Source organism: Drosophila takahashii, chromosome 2L, assembly GCF_030179915.1.
Source record: "Drosophila takahashii strain IR98-3 E-12201 chromosome 2L, DtakHiC1v2, whole genome shotgun sequence".
Lineage (NCBI taxonomy): Eukaryota > Metazoa > Arthropoda > Insecta > Diptera > Drosophilidae > Drosophila > Drosophila takahashii.
Genome location: NC_091678.1, coordinates 25,365,969 through 25,383,161, shown reverse-complemented (window position 1 = coordinate 25,383,161; position 17,193 = coordinate 25,365,969). Strand labels below are relative to the sequence as shown.

Sequence of the window (17,193 nt, the reverse complement as noted above, 5' to 3'; positions counted from 1 at the left end):
GCAGATAAATGTGGGGTAATTTTCTTTGTAAAGTTGGGTCACACTTTGGCGCCGAATAAATATTTAAACAATACTTTTCAGGGACCGTAATCATTAAAGGTTACGTATATTATAGGTATATTAGGCATTTTTCGTGTTATCAATACCACCAACACGAATTTTTATATTTTAACAACACTTAAAAATGGCTTAGGCCACGATCTGACGATCAAATTATTTTATTTCACAGAAAATGTTTAAAAATATAAAAAACAAAAATAGTTTTCTTTGTAATTTAATGTAATTCCTTGATAAATGTGATCAAATATTTTAATCGTCTTACCGTGGCTTTTCTCTATAATTTGGTTGAATCCCACATTCATCCTTATTATTATTTGAAAAATGTTGAGTAAAATAAATTAATATTATCATTATAGACATTATGATAATAATGTTATATAGTTTAATTTTTTTGATTAACAATTATTAATATTTTTTCTACGACTTTTAAAATTACTAAAAATTAAAACTAAATGTGAGAACAAGTCTTTTGGTTTTGGTGTAAATCATAGGATTTTTGAATATTATAAGTTGGTGATTTTTTTGTTAAAAAATATTATAATCGTAGTGCCACAGAAATCACACAGCGCATAAATGGCCTGATATTGATGCTACTCAGAAACCCACCCTCATTTAGCGCTCAGAAATTATCTATCCCTACACCGCCGCCTGCAAAAAGGAACAGGATTTCAAGAACACAAAAACCAACTTCTCACATTCCCAGCGGGAATGTGAGAAGTTGGTTTTTGTGTTCTTGAAATCCTGTTCCTTTTTGCAGGCGGCGGTGTAGGGATAGATAATTTCTGAGCGCTAAATGAGGGTGGGTTTCTGAGTAGCATCAATATCAGGCCATTTATGCGCTGTGTGATTTCTGTGGCACTACGATTATAATATTTTTAAACAAGAAAATCACCAACTTATAATATTCAAAAATCCTATGATTTACACCAAAACCAAAAGACTTGTTCTCACATTTAGTTTTAATTTTTAGTAATTTTAAAAGTCGTAGAAAAAATATTAATAATTGTTAATCAAAAAATTAAACTATATAACTATTATCGTAATGTCTATAATGATTATATTAATTTATTTTACTCAACATTTTTCAAATAATAATAAGGATGAATGTGGGATTCAACCAAATTATAGAGAAAAGCCACGGTAAGACGATTAAAATATTTGATCACATTTATCAAGGAATTACATTAAATTACAAAGAAAACTATTGTTGCTTTTTACATTTTTAAACATTTTCTGTGAAATAAAATAATTTGATCGTCAGATCGTGGCCTAAGCCATTTTTAAGTGTTGTTAAAATATAAAAATTCGTGTTGGTGGTATTGATAACACGAAAAATGCCTAACATACCAATAATATACGTAACCTTTAATGATTACGGTCCCTGAAAAGTATTTTTTAAACGAAATACTTATTTGGCGCCAAAGTGTGACCGGACTTTACAACGAAATTTATATCAAATCTGCATTTAGTATTATCAAGTATATGATGCAGGGTCACATCATTTTTAAATTTGTTGGAAAAAGTGAAAAAAAAGTGAAAATAGTTAATTTTAATCTAAAAAACAATAAAAAGGTGAGTGATAAAATGAATTTTGTCTTTTTATAACCTTTATTTCAGCGTTACAAAGGTTAGTATCACAGATATTTTCGCCATTAATAAATATACGCCTCCGGATGCTATCTTCAACACAAATTCTGCATTTCAGTGACACTTGAAATGTTTTTAATCTTTACCAGTGGTAAATGGTGTGAGGTGTTCATTAAATGGTTGTATAAATAGTACTTCAGTACTACCTTAGTTGTTTAACTTAATCAAAATATTACATTTATTTCAGCCAGGCCGACTGAGACTTCTTGGGACCAGAAGTGTTGCGCCTGCGTTTGTCATATTTTATTTTTTCTTCTCATAGTTTTTGATATAGATACCCGACATAAAACAACTGAACAGAGGGTAAATGATCGGCCATGGCAAACCAGGCATAATTTCTGGAGAGATCCTTTAATTTTGTGCGGAGACCTAATAATGGTAATTACTCTTATTATTATTCCTGGTCTTACATTCATATCTAAATTATGTTTGATATTTTCAGAAGACAGACAAGAAATGGATATCTAAGTACTGCATTCGGCCAAGCAAAACCCGGGAATGCTTCAGGCATTAAAAATTTGTAGTTCCAATGCTTCGATTGTAAATATTATTAATAAATACACAAACAAATATTACAAAAAACATGATTTTTATTGTGGAAAATCAGATACTGCAAAGCAGTGCAAAACCAAAACTGCGAGGGTCTGGAAAAACCAAAACTGGGAGGGTGTAGAAAAGCAGATATTGCAAGTGGAGGAAAACCATAACTGGGTACGTGTGGAAAATCTATAATGCGGGAAGTCGAAAAACCAGTGGATTTTGTCCTGCATTCTTCTGCCAGAGATCCAGATAGAAACCTCATTTCCCCCTTACTTTTTGTGTCACCCCCGTGTATTTTGAAACCAGAGATGGAAGAAATGTAAGGGGTGAATGAGGTTTAGTCCCTTCCGCTTCTATGGAGAAACCTCTTGAAAATATGTTATTTTCCAGAGGAATTTTCCCGGTGGGTTCCCGCTGGGATATCGCCCAAGCACGTTAACGTTAACACATGCGCAAAAGACTTTTTGAAACGTCGTTCAGGAGCAATCGGTCTGTAAGCGAGCCGAGCAAAAAAAAGCCGAAAAAACTGCTCGTCGGCTGAGTGCGAGCAAAATATCTGTACGAACAATTCAATCGGTTGCTCTCTGATTGTTTGCTCAAAGTCTCAGAGAAAAACAGTTATTTGGGGACCGCACGAATCGGTCAACAGTTATTTGCGAGCTATGATTGATAGTTCAAATTTTATGCAAGGTCATGGTAGGGAAAATTTGATTGCAAGAAGCAGCAACACTAAGGACAACGAAAGTGACTCAAACAATGTCAGCTGGTTCTGACAATGAAGAACAAGGAAAAGCCTAGTACTCAGTACGACGAAAACTGCTAGCTAAGCATAGGAGTAAGCGAGAGGCAAATAGGTAGCTAAAGCCTTTAGCTGGGACTTTTTTCCACCGCGGTACTCAGTTGAGCTAAGGAAATAGTGAGAAAATACCACAAAAATACTAGATTTAGCGGATGAACTCCGATGAACGCCTTTAGCCGCCGACCAAAGAATAAAAAATTTGATCTTTGCCTGTGTATGTGCAGAAGCGGTGTGCCAATAACAAATTATAAATGGAAGGAAAACCCTAAAAACTGCCTGTAGGAGTTGCGGCAAAACATATCTCCATGCCAACAGCAAATTTAAAGCTTGCGACCCAGGTCGGCTCAACATTTTGTAATATTTCAAAATTGGCGCCAGTTGATTTGTTTGCTGAGAGTAGGACCATGCTACATGCATTGCGGATGAAGTCCAAAAACTTCGGCCACACTAAAAGATTAATATTTTTCGACTAGTAAAACTCTTAGCCCAACTGAGTACTAGGCTAAAAGCGAAACTTAGTACTGATGAAGCTAACGTTAATTCTAAATTAACAACTAATACTTATAAATTTGGTAACAAAGGAAAAAATCTGACAGAAAAAACGTAATTTCGTAATTGCTTGTACCATACTTATCATATTGGTGATGCTGCGGTGCTTGTCTCAACCAAGGACATCAGTCTTTTTGAAAAAGTAAAGTTCAAGAGTGGTTTCTTCCTTTCTGAAAAAAAGGCATATCGGAATTTTAGAGTTTAAGGAAATTGTTGCACTTTCGCAAAGCGGATAAATTCCTGTGTTAACAATGAAGATTTGAAAAGGATGAACATCGTTGCTTTCATTCCCAGGAATTTTGTTGAATCGTGGGCAGAGCTCGTAAATAACTGTCAACACTTTCAATTTGTTTGGCAAATAACAGTTATTTACCAGGGACCGTAACTGTTATAAGTTTTATTTTAAAAGTCACACTTTAACGGTTATTTTCTGATTTGTAAAGTAAAACTCAAAGGATAACTGTTATTTTTTGAGTTTTATAATAAAAGTTGACAAATAACAGTTATTCGTCGTGATCAAAAATAAAACTCAAACTTGATTTATGGCGATTTTGTGGGTAAAATAAATTTTATAAAAAATATAGGTATAAAGTATGCGCGGTTGCCTTTTTTACCAAATTTTTAGTAAGTTATATAAAGCACGGTTATCATGTTTTTTTTCATTTATTTCGTTTTTTCAAAAATATCAAGGGAATAACTGTTATTCATAAAAATCCAAAAATAACAGTTATTTTTTGAGTTTTATTATAAAAATCAAAAAATAAAAATCATTACGGATTTGTAAACTACAATGGCTAATAAAAATTGTGGTGTATTTAACAAATTTTTAGGACCTTTCTAAGTGCGCGATTTTTTTGTATGAAAAATTTACAATAACAGTTATTTTCGGTCCCTGTTATTTACTGACAAATTGAGAAAATTGTCAGAAGGAAACAGGTTACATTCTGTCTTTGCTCAACAGAAAACAGTTTGTTTTGTGTCAAATGTGTGTCTGTTTTCCAGTGACAGTTATTCTGGGACAGTTACTGACTCATATGTGTCTCGGTGACGAATAGTAAAAGTTTAATATACGAATTTTTAAAAATGGGTCACCCAAAAAAAACACGAAAACGTGTATTTTTTTTAAAATACGAATCGCTGAATTATAAATCGACTTGCTAAGTGTGGTGTTAAACTATGCGGACTACATATAGCAAAACATGCTGATGTTTTTAAAGATTTGGACCCCAACAGCACAAACAGCGATGTGCGGAAAATATCGAAAAAGAGAAAAATCACAATTACAACCAGCGAAGAATCTTTAACTTCTTCAATTGTGAAAATTGTAATGCGGTTATTCCACTACATTGTTCGGCTCATTCATTAGAGGCTTAGAAAGAAACAAATATATATGATATTTTTGGGATTTGTTTGGATAAGATGGCATGGTCACTTAAAATTTAGACGTTAAATTTCAACTTTATAATTCAAATAACTTTAACTGGTTAAATCATTAAGGTTGTATGCTTTAAAATTGATAGTGTGTATTGCCACGAAATTTAATATATAAATTTATAGATGCAGTTATGTTTTCATTTAGAAATATGAGCGGTATTTTTAGTTGGCAACGGAGTAATTAGGCCTCTAAAATAATTTTTGTATTGTTCTTATTTGTTTATAGCACCTTATTAGTCGCAAAAGGTTTGACAATTCAACCAAAAAGAATCAAATCAATTTATTATATATTTCACAGGAGCTCTAATGAATGAGCAAAATTGTACTTTTTAGATTTAATTTTTATTGCTTATCGGTCCAGGTAGTACCGTATTAGGGCATTTTAAAATACCAAAAATATGACGCAACATATGACGTGCTCTCCATTAGCCCTATAACATAGCCCAATGTTATGCATTATGTTAAATTAAAGGAGCAGACAATTAAAGACTGTATACGGACTTAAGTAAAGGGAAAGTTGTTATCCCTGAAAATCGATGCTGCGACAAGATTGAACAAAGCCAATTTGGGCGTAAATTTGCAACTCGTTCCGACAACGCTTTACAATTCCCACATTGTTGTTAAAACATTAGGAATGATTCAGCTTTTGCACTCGCATACCGGCCAGTAAATAAAAGAAAAGATTTTAAAAGTTCTGCAGGATTACGGAAAAGAACTTGACCAAATCTTTATATTAATATTAGCTAGACAGAGGCGTAGTAAGAGCGGAGAGTGGGGTACGGGAGGTTAGGTTCTTTACCAGTCAGCAATATGTATGCGTACTCGTTGTAGGATCCCTTCAGTTCTGGCGTCCCATGTCGGGGACAATTCCTTAGGCCAAACGCTCGGCCGCTGTCGACGTCAGCAGAGCAGTCGGCGCAGCGTCGACATGAAAGAAAGAGAGGCTGATATTTATATATTGCGCTCTCTTTCCTTGTCTTATAATTTTCCTGCACTCGACGCTAGCAGTGACAAATTTCGGCCGGTCCGTCATTCTCTTTTTTTCTCTTTTTCGCTTTCCAGTTATGTTTAGTTAGCAACCAAAATTTGGACGGTGAAATTTGTGTGAAGCAGCGACATGTGTATACCCTTTCATTTTAGGACCATTTTTGTATTCCGAAATAAAAAAATTAATTTCGTTTTATTAACTTAAGGGGTTATATACCTTTTTAAAAAAAAAAAAACGAATTTTTTTTTTTGCTGAATTCTAAAGTATATTCCCTAGAGAACATCTTCCCAAATTTTCATACAGATCCGAATAATAGTTCGATAGGAAAACAGCGTTTTGACGCGCTCGACTTCAATAGTTGCAACGTCAACGTAAAACTTTGAATGCGTTTATCTCAAAGTCGTGTTTTTCCAAAAGTGCCTTCGCTGTGACCACGATTGCGCAAGAACTATTTGATCGATCTTCTTCAATTTTTTTTTAAATTATTCGTAATGATTGTGCCGAGTTCGTGAACGATTCAGTTTTTATGCGCCAATTTTAATTTCGCAGATCAGAATTTTTTAATAAAATTTTTAGAACTTGAAAAATCAACTTTTTGGAAAAATTGTTACTGTATGCAGAAAAAAGGAAATATTCTTAAAAGTAATCGTTCACGAACTGAAAATAATACTATACTAACTAAAAATTTTTGGTTTTTTGATATCAGTTGACCTGCTGGACTTCCATCGTGGTCACCGCAAGCCGCTATAAAAAAGAATTGCCATAACTTCGTAAATTATTCATATTTTTTCAAGAACAAAGGCTTGTTGTTTCGATAAGAACATGTACTATCAATAAATAATAACTTCACTGTCATAAAATAATTGCTACACACCAAAAAAAAATCCAAAGTTCCCTCAATTTTTTCGCTCAAAAAACGTATATAACCCCTTAAATAACTTGATTATAAAAAAAAGATAATTGGAATTTACTTTGTTATTTAAGTTGGTTTTTAAATTAAATTTTTTAGTTTATTTTTTAAAAATGGTCCATTAATATGTATTTAAATATTATACTATTAACAGCTTTAAGAAATTGTTTTTTTTACTGAAAATATAAAACTTATATAGTCGGATATATATCGCTTTAGAAAGGGTATAGGAGCATTGGCACGCGCCAAAGCGAAGATGAAACAAAAGAAATCGGGCAAAGGGGTGAGAAGAAGACTTGGTGCATTCGCATTCTTTTCGAGTTCTTGTAAGAGAAGGAGGTTTTTGCTTATAATTGAATTTGTGCCAAGTGCTTTCATGGATAAACTTCCGTTTAGCTCCTACCCCCAATTTTTTTCAAACTTTCCATATTGACGTCTTTTTGGGTCCTGATTACGGGAAAATTAGCCAAAGTTGGCGCAAATAACGGGATCTTGAAAAATAACGGTAAAAATTGCAAAATTTTCGGTTTCTTGCAGTTTTTTCGGAAAATATGAGGAAAATCAAAAAATGTTTTAGACAAAAACAGAAGATATTTAAAAAACGGATCTTTTGTGTATTAATCATTTTCTTCGTAAACATAAAGGTTTTCGAGGAAAAACTAAAAGAAGTATTTTAAATTGGGTGTGAACATTTTAAAATACTGCAATATCCCACCATAAAAATGGCGTCAGATAGTTTTCGATTAGCCGATAACAGCATTTTACCTTCTAATCAAGCGATGGACCTATTTTGACTTTTTATACGATGTATCGTGTTCATGTTCCTCGAAAAAAGGAAATGGAACGGATGACCTGAATGAAAGCTGGATAAGCTTTTAAAGAAAGTAGTAAGGTACGGGCGAGGAAAGCGCCGCAGGCAAACATTTTTTTAAACAAAAATAGCCGCGATTTGTGTTTAAAAAAATGTTTGCCTGCGACTTTATAAATGATTTATATGTATTTTTGTTAATAAATTTTATTTCCGTTGTATAATTTGTATTTTATTTTGTTTTCTAAATGTTTAATTTAAATACGAGAACAGAAATGCTCTTCATAAAAAATGTAATGCCATTCTCGTGCTTAGGTAGTATCATCGCTAATACATCGAGAGACATCGATATAAATTTTGACACACCGATATAACATGAAGCTTTCGTGCGATATATCGCAAGTGTGCTCCAAAGGTTTTTTATTTTCAATTATTGTGAAAAATTATTCTTATTTAGCGTTTTTAACGAAAACTATTAGTTTTACAGAAAAAATGTATAAAACATAAAATACTCATTTATATAATAGCTTTCATTTATCCTAGCTAGCTTTTTGATTAGGTTATTATATTCGAAGATTTTTAAGAAAAACAGTTTTTACCGTTATTTTCCATTATCCCGTTATTTGCGCCAACTTTGACTATTTTTCCCGTAATCAGGACCCAAAAACACGTCGATATGGAAAGTTTGAACAAAATTGGGGGTAGAAGCTAAACGGAAGTTCACCCAAAATATTTTATTATAATAATTATTTGTATTATTATTAGGTTATTATTATTATTATACCCGTTACTCGTAGAGTAAAAGGGTATATTGTATTCGTGCAAAAGTATGTAACAGGGAGAAGGAAGCGTTTCCGACCCCATAAAGTATATATATTCTTGATCAGGATCACTAGCCGAGTCGATCTAGCCATGTCCGTCTGTCCGTCTGTCTGTCTGTATGAACGCTGAGATCTCAGAAACTATAAAAGCTAGAAGATTGGCATTTTGCATGCAGATTTTAGGAGTTCCTACGTGGCGCAAGTTTGATTCAAAATGGTGCCACGCCCCCTCTAACACCCACAATCGCTTATATACGATTTTAAAAATTTTAATATTTTGGAAAAGTAAAAATGCAGTTTTATTGTGTTTATCAATACCTATCGAAATGTAGAAGAAATTTTTCAAATCGGACCATTCGTTAAAAAGTTATGCGTGATCAACGTTTTCTATCTCCATCTCCCTCGCACTCCCTTTACCTGAGTAACGGGTATCTGATAGTCGGGGAATCCGACTATAACGTTCCCTCTTGTTTTTATTATTATAATAATTATTATAACATTTATTATTATTTTTATTATTATAACAATTATTATTATTATTATTATTATTATTATTATTAAATATAAAAATATTTTATAATAATTATTTGTATTATTATTTAAAATTTTTTATTTAATTATAGTTATAAATTTTATCTATATTTTTAGAGCTTTAAATAATTATTATAAATAATAAATTATTAACTATTATTGATATAATTGTTTTATTTTAAAGGCCTCTTTACAGTTCAGATGGAATGTGACATGGAATCGAATTTTTCATACAAATTTCAAAATCTGAGATGGAATAGATTCCATTTTCCACTTTATTTTTCATTTCGAGTTTACACTTCTAATGGAATTTTGTCAGAATTCTTAGAAAAGCCTCATATGTTTAACATAGATTAAAACAATTTTGAATAGAAGCCCTTGTAAAATTTAACATTTGTTCGACAGTAACAGAAATTCGATCTGTTAATATCATTACATTTGACTCGATTGGAATATGTGAGTGGGTACATATTCCATGAGAGTACATATGAAATTTATGGTGTTCATTCCCTTTCCTGTCAAAGTGTTTATGAGTTTGAAAAATGTCGGGAGCAAGAAAAAACAAAAAGAGGAATCAAAGCATCAGCCGCGAGGAAACCATTCAACTGATAGAAGAAGTAAAATCACGCCCGGAGATATGGGACTTAACCAACAAGAACCAAAGCAATAATAATGCTGTTAGAAGTGCTTGGGCAGCCGTTAGTGCTGCCACCAACAAAGAAGGTGAGGAATTTGTATATCAATAAAAATTGGATGTGATCATTAAACATTACTTTGCAGTCAACGAGGTCAAGTCAACCTGGCTTTCACTTCGTGATAGCCTTCGCTATCACACGAAGAAGAAAGCAACACAGATTCTAAAAAGTGGTAGCGCTGGTGGCTCAAAGAATATAAACCTAGTCGAATCCGAAAAGACGGGCCCCGAGATAGACTGGGAGATGGCAGAGCATATGTCATTTCTGCAGGGGCTGTCTCACAAAAGAAAGTAAGTTACACAAACTGAAACCATTGTTATTAATATTATTTTTTCAGGACATTTGCTTCTGTGCACGCCCCATCCACTTCAGAAAAACGTGGTTGTGATAGCCCGGAAGAGGACACTGAGGAGGCTTCGTATGATTATGTAAGCTTCATAAAATTCCTATTTATTCTTTATTGATTGTGATCGGACAAATCGCAGAGACCAAAGAAGAAGAAAAACAGTGACCCAATAGGAACCGAAATTGGAGAACTGCTCAAGTCAGCGAAGGACCTCATATCGGTGGTTCAGACCAAGCAAGACAACAAGACAACTGGATCCCTGAAAAATGTCGAAATGTTTTCTTTTTGGGACAAGATGATGGAGGACTTTTCCGAGGAGGCCCTACAACAAGTGCAGGTGAAGGTGACGGCAGCAATAGCTGAAATTGGAAAAAGAGATCGTGCTGCCAAAAATAAAAAAAATAATAAAAGTTAAAATTGTGTCTTCTTTATTTTATATGTGGAACGTTTCTCATTCATTGGTTTCTTGGACAAAGGCTGCCCTGTTCTGCCATGGTACGGCGCCTGCGTTTGAATTTATATGAGCACATAACTGGTTTCTAATCATCTTGCCATAATCATTTGGCCTGCCAATATATGGCTGCAGCGATGTTAAATTGTTGTGTTCAATTGATTGTTCCTCAAAACCGCCTATGTAATCAACTGTGGCATTTCTTATTAAAAAATTATGAAGTAAGCAGCATGCCGTAGTAACCTTTTGTGCTGTCTTTGGTTGACAAATAAGAGTTCGTTGCATGCATATCCACCTCCAGCTTAGTATGCCAAAAGCGTTCTCTATGCATCTACGAGCACGGCTCAAGCGATAGTTGAAGATGCGCTCCGAGTTTCCAAGATTTGTTCCGCTATAAGGCTTCATAATTCTCTTGCAAAGTGGAAATGCATCGTCACCTATTAAAAAGTACGGAATTCGATTTCCATTAATGATGCGGTCATTTGGAAATTCAAGTCTGTCGCCGAGAATATCTCTTCCAAATTGTGATGACGAAAATACATTTACATCACCTTCGCTGCCATACGCTCCTACGTTAATGTAGGTAAATGCATATTTAGCATCACAAATGGCCATAAGAACTATGGAATGAAATCCTTTATAATTATGAAAGGCACTACCACTGCTTGCTGGGGCCCGGACAGCAATATGTTTGCCATCGACGGCCCCTATACAGTTTGGAAAATTCCACTCGCTTTCGAAGTTGGTAGCGTAATTAAGCATACGATTTTTTTCCCAGGCCGGGATTTCGCCGATCAACTCTATCGCAATAGCGTCACTAACAGCAATGACAATACCACTCATACTGGCCTTGCTAATGCGATATGTTGATGTTACATGTCTTTGGATATCTCCAGATGCAAAATATTCCATCACGATTGCGAATTTGGTTAGAGGTGGTATCGCGTCAGCTCGAGTTTCCCGTAGTGGCTGCAAATGCTTCTCAATTTTCGAAAAAATATTCATAAAATTTTCATAAGACATTCGGAAATTTTCCAAGAACACTGGTGGGTTATTGATCATATCGACAAAGTCCTTAGCGAATCTGCCTTTTGTGTTTCGATCCTTAAGATAGGGATTGACCCAGCACTTGCGTTTGCTTCTTTGGTTTTTTTCACGTTTTTTTTTTCAACAACGCCGCGATAGCCAGATTATTAATTGCAAGTTGCAGTAATAGTACACTAAAATGAAGACAGTAGTGTATAAGTTGCCATCGAGATTATTGCGCTCAGAATGTATCTAAATACGTACCACTCATCATCCATTCTAAAAGAATACAAATCGTTTTTTCCGTTTAAATTTGATAGAACGAATTTGGCAGGGCAAGTACGTTTCAGAATGATAACAGGAAATGTAAACAGACATGAAATAAGAAAAATTCCATTTCAAAAATTCCTACTGAGGTGTAAAGAGGCCTTGAATAAAAAAATATAAATATGCAGATACTTATTTGTTTTCCCTTTTATTTATTTTTCCATTTCTTATTTCCTATTTCAACTTATTTCCTATTTCTAGACAAAGAAAGTGACGAAACTGATTGGAAGCGAAACCCTGTCCAAACGTTTTAAATTCTTTGTCGCGGAACCTGTTCTAACTTTATATAATTTGGACGGGTCAATGGGAAAAAAATCCCTGAAGTCACGTAAGTGGCTGTACGAAGTGTTAAAAGGTAAATATTAAAAAATACAATTAAAGTAATTTTTTAAACATATATCTTTAATTTTTTTAGGAGCATTGGCCAAAAACAACCTGGACCCGGACTCCTGTATTAGGAAGGCGATGCTCAATATAAAAAATAAATTAAATAAACAAAAAGATAATAGATTAGAGATAATAATAATAACAATAGTGTAAATAAATCAATTTTAAAAAAATAAATCAAATAAAAAGCCAAACATTTTGTATGTATTTTATTTTATACTAGGGATAATAATAATAATGTAAATCAAAAAATTTAAATTTAAATGAAATAAAAATAAAAGAATAAATAAAAGTTAAAAAAAAAAATTTATTGTATAATTTTTTTTATATAAGGCAAGGAAAGAATTTTTTTTGTAAATGAAATTGCTAATGACATTTTTAAAAAGTCATCCATGAAATCACCTATGACACAAGGTGACACGATGATGGACTTTCCTAAGTGACAACCCATTGGACAAATTCTGAATGTCCCTCGTGAAATCATAAGGGACATGTCACCGGTTGGTGACCTCTCAAAGGACAATTTCGTATAAGGCCCTTGGTATATCCCCGGGGACTTCGAAAAAATTTCCTTTGAATTGTACTAAAGGAAAAAGCGGAACTTCCATACAATTTTCTCTATGTGGCATCCTCGGTTCGTCCTGAGGTACAAATGACATGTCCTCGGGCTTTCCTTTGGTGATTACTGAGGGAAAAGTGACATCTGGAACTGAAGGGTAACTGTAAAGGGGCTGTCCATATATTACGTAATCACAATTTCGGCGATTTTTGACCCCCCCCCCCATGTAATCAATTCTTCATACAAAAAAAAAAAAATTTGCACTAGAGTAATCATTTGGTGGACCCCCCCCCCCTAGATGATTACGTAATATATGGACAGCCCCAAAGCAGCGGTCGGCACACACATACATTGACATTATGTTTTATATTTGTGTGAGTAATTTGCACTGGGCAGCTCATCGATGTGTGTGTGCAGACCGCTGTTCTACTTTATACGTGTGCGAGCAGCGCGCCGGCAGAACAAACCCCTATGCTCACTTAATAGGGCGCTGCCGACCGCTGCTGTAAAGCGAAAAAGAGAATGACGGACCGGCCGAAATGTTTGCCTGCGGCGCTTTCCTCGCCCGTACCTTACTACTTTCTTTAAAAGCTTATCCAGCTTTCATTCAGGTCATCCGTTCCATTTCCTTTTTTCGAGGAACATGAACACGATACATCGTATAAAAAGTCAAAATAGGTCCATCGCTTGATTAGAAGGTAAAATGCTGTTATCGGCTAATCGAAAACTATCTGACGCCATTTTTATGGTGGGATATTGCAGTATTTTAAAATGTTCACACCCAATTTAAAATACTTCTTTTAGTTTTTCCTCGAAAACCTTTATGTTTACGAAGAAAATGATTAATACACAAAAGATCCGTTTTTTAAATATCTTCTGTTTTTGTCTAAAACATTTTTTGATTTTCCTCATATTTTCCGAAAAAACTGCAAGAAACCGAAAATTTTGCAATTTTTACCGTTATTTTTCAAGATCCCGTTATTTGCGCCAACTTTGGCTAATTTTCCCGTAATCAGGACCCAAAAAGACGTCAATATGGAAAGTTTGAAAAAAATTGGGGGTAGGAGCTAAACGGAAGTTTATCCATGAAAGCACTTGGCACAAATTCAATTATAAGCAAAAACCTCCTTCTCTTACAAGAACTCGAAAAGAATGCGAATGCACCAAGTCTTCTTCTCACCCCTTTGCCCGATTTCTTTTGTTTCATCTTCGCTTTGGCGCGTGCCAATGCTCCTATACCCTTTCTAAAGCGATATATATCCGACTATATAAGTTTTATATTTTCAGTAAAAAAAACAATTTCTTAAAGCTGTTAATAGTATAATATTTAAATACATATTAATGGACCATTTTTAAAAAATAAACTAAAAAATTTAATTTAAAAACCAACTTAAATAACAAAGTAAATTCCAATTATCTTTTTTTTATAATCAAGTTATTTAAGGGGTTATATACGTTTTTTGAGCGAAAAAATTGAGGGAACTTTGGATTTTTTTTTGGTGTGTAGCAATTATTTTATGACAGTGAAGTTATTATTTATTGATAGTACATGTTCTTATCGAAACAACAAGCCTTTGTTCTTGAAAAAATATGAATAATTTACGAAGTTATGGCAATTCTTTTTTATAGCGGCTTGCGGTGACCACGATGGAAGTCCAGCAGGTCAACTGATATCAAAAAACCAAAATTTTTTAGTTAGTATAGTATTATTTTCAGTTCGTGAACGATTACTTTTAAGAATATTTCCTTTTTTCTGCATACAGTAACAATTTTTCCAAAAAGTTGATTTTTCAAGTTCTAAAAATTTTATTAAAAAATTCTGATCTGCGAAATTAAAATTGGCGCATAAAAACTGAATCGTTCACGAACTCGGCACAATCATTACGAATAATTTAAAAAAAAATTGAAGAAGATCGATCAAATAGTTCTTGCGCAATCGTGGTCACAGCGAAGGCACTTTTGGAAAAACACGACTTTGAGATAAACGCATTCAAAGTTTTACGTTGACGTTGCAACTATTGAAGTCGAGCGCGTCAAAACGCTGTTTTCCTATCGAACTATTATTCGGATCTGTATGAAAATTTGGGAAGATGTTCTCTAGGGAATATACTTTAGAATTCAGCAAAAAAAAAAATTCGTTTTTTTTTTTTTAAAAAAAGGTATATAACCCCTTAAGTTAATAAAACGAAATTAATTTTTTTATTTCGGAATACAAAAATGGTCCTAAAATGAAAGGGCATACACATGTCGCTGCTTCACACAAATTTCACCGTCCAAATTTTGGTTGCTAACTAAACATAACTGGAAAGCGAAAAAGAGAAAAAAAGAGAATGACGGACCGGCCGAAATTTGTCACTGTTAGCGTCGAGTGCAGGCAAATTATAAGACAAGGATAGAGAGCGCAATATATAAATATCAGCCTCTCTTTCTTTCATGTCGACGCTGCGCCGACTGCTCTGCTGACGTCGACAGCGGCCGAGCGTTTGGCCTAAGGAATTGTCACCGACATGGGACGCCAGAACTGAAGGGATTCTATTTAAATTAAAGACACGAGAAAAATACATGTATTTTATTCTGACGTGTACAATACGTCGTGTACTTTATTTCTGACGTCTACGAAATAATTTATATTTCGTACATCACTGTTATGTTATTACTTAACATTCTTTTTCGGAAGTAAAATTTCCATTTTCCGAATATATCAGGGTAAATTTATTAATATGAAGAAAGGGTTTATTGTATACGTCGGAAAGTATGTACAAGGGAGAAGGAAGCGTTTCCGTTATTAGCTCAAGGATTCCCGCATTCATTATTACGTACATAAAAAGAGTGTTTATATAATTTAAAAATCTCCTGAATTTTTAAAAATACTTTTTTTTAAATTATTTCCCAACCTATTTGTTTGTGATTCTGACACTTTGAAAGCAATGGTCCTATTTATTTGGCGGTCCCCAAGTTTAGAAAATGTGAAAATTTGTATGTATCTTAAGATTATGATGGATCTGCATATAAATTAAATGTGAGAATTAGATCGAGGTATCTTAAGATAATGATTAAATGGCTTTATCATAATGAAAAACCTTGATTGTTTAAAAAGATGATAAGTAATCAGTAACGGCTTAAATGCTTAACAAATTTTTTATCAAAACATTTTATTTTAAATATTTCCTTATCAAAGTATTCTGTGGGTTTTGGTTTGATCTGTTTTCATTCACAATCTTTGAAGTAACAAGTCATTTTCTGAATAATTCATTTCCATTATTTCGATAAATATGGGGCCAACCTCGAAGCTTTGGTTGTGGAGACTACAGACAGTGGAATTGTAGATTGCCTTATCTGCAAAAAACGGATTTCCAAGGTCAACGCCAATATAGTCAGGCATTATAAACTCATCCACAAAACTGATGCTAAAAACCGATAAAAGCTAAAAACAAAATGGCTTGCTTGAAAATGGACATAGCTTCGCGCAACGACAGAAGTTTAATGGGACTGAATATTTAATTTATGGAGAACTTTAAAATCCAAGTTTATACAATTGAAATGGTTCAGCTGTTTTCAGCACATACTGCCCAATACTTGAAGTCGGAAGTTCTAGATGTCTTAAATATTTTTTATTTACACTCAGAAAAAAAATTCCTAGATTTAAGGAAACATGGACTGCATTGCCTAAAATGGTGATTTAAGGCCATTGTGGACTTAAAAATGGTGACCGTAACCATGAATGCAAAATTCAAGTCCATAAAATTTTAGGAATTCATGGTCTGAAAAATAGTTAATTACCTAAAAAATCGAAAGTCCCTATAAACATTTGGGGTCCTGATTATTGGAAAAATAGTCAAAGTTGGCGCAAATAACGGGATCATGGAAAATAACGGTAAAAACTGTTTTTCTTAAAAATCTTCGAATATAATAACCTAATCAAAAAGCTAGCTAGGATAAATGAAAGCTATTATATAAATGAGTATTTTATGTTTTATACATTTTTTCTGTAAAACTAATAGTTTTCGTTAAAAACGCTAAATAAGAATAATTTTTCACAATAATTGAAAATAAAAAACCTTTGGAGCACACTTGCGATATATCGCACGAAAGCTTCATGTTATATCGGTGTGTCAAAATTTATATCGATGTCTCTCGATGTATTAGCGATGATACTACCTAAGCACGAGAATGGCATTACATTTTTTATGAAGAGCATTTCTGTTCTCGTATTTAAATTAAACATTTAGAAAACAAAATAAAATACAAATTATACAACGGAAATAAAATTTATTAACAAAAATACATATAAATCATTTATAAAGTCGCAGGCAAA

At 33.5% G+C, this 17,193-nt stretch overlaps 1 protein-coding gene across 2 annotated transcripts; it reads left to right on the top strand.

The window, feature by feature from the left end:
- The first annotated feature begins 9,451 nt into the window (after nucleotides 1–9,451).
- Nucleotides 9,452–11,307, top strand: LOC123002905 (uncharacterized). 2 transcript variants are annotated; one of them, XM_044393637.2, is made up of 5 exons: nucleotides 9,452–9,810; nucleotides 9,868–10,072; nucleotides 10,120–10,210; nucleotides 10,268–10,465; nucleotides 10,605–11,304. In XM_044393637.2, the coding sequence occupies exons 1-5, from the start codon at nucleotides 9,630–9,632 to the stop codon at nucleotides 10,650–10,652; spliced, it is 723 nt and encodes a 240-aa protein (XP_044249572.1). In that variant the 5' UTR covers nucleotides 9,452–9,629; the 3' UTR covers nucleotides 10,653–11,304. The 2 variants fall into 2 exon arrangements, with proteins under 2 accessions (XP_044249572.1, XP_070075611.1); XM_070219510.1 differs by having other exon boundaries at nucleotides 10,268–11,307.
- The last annotated feature ends 5,886 nt before the right edge of the window (nucleotides 11,308–17,193 follow it).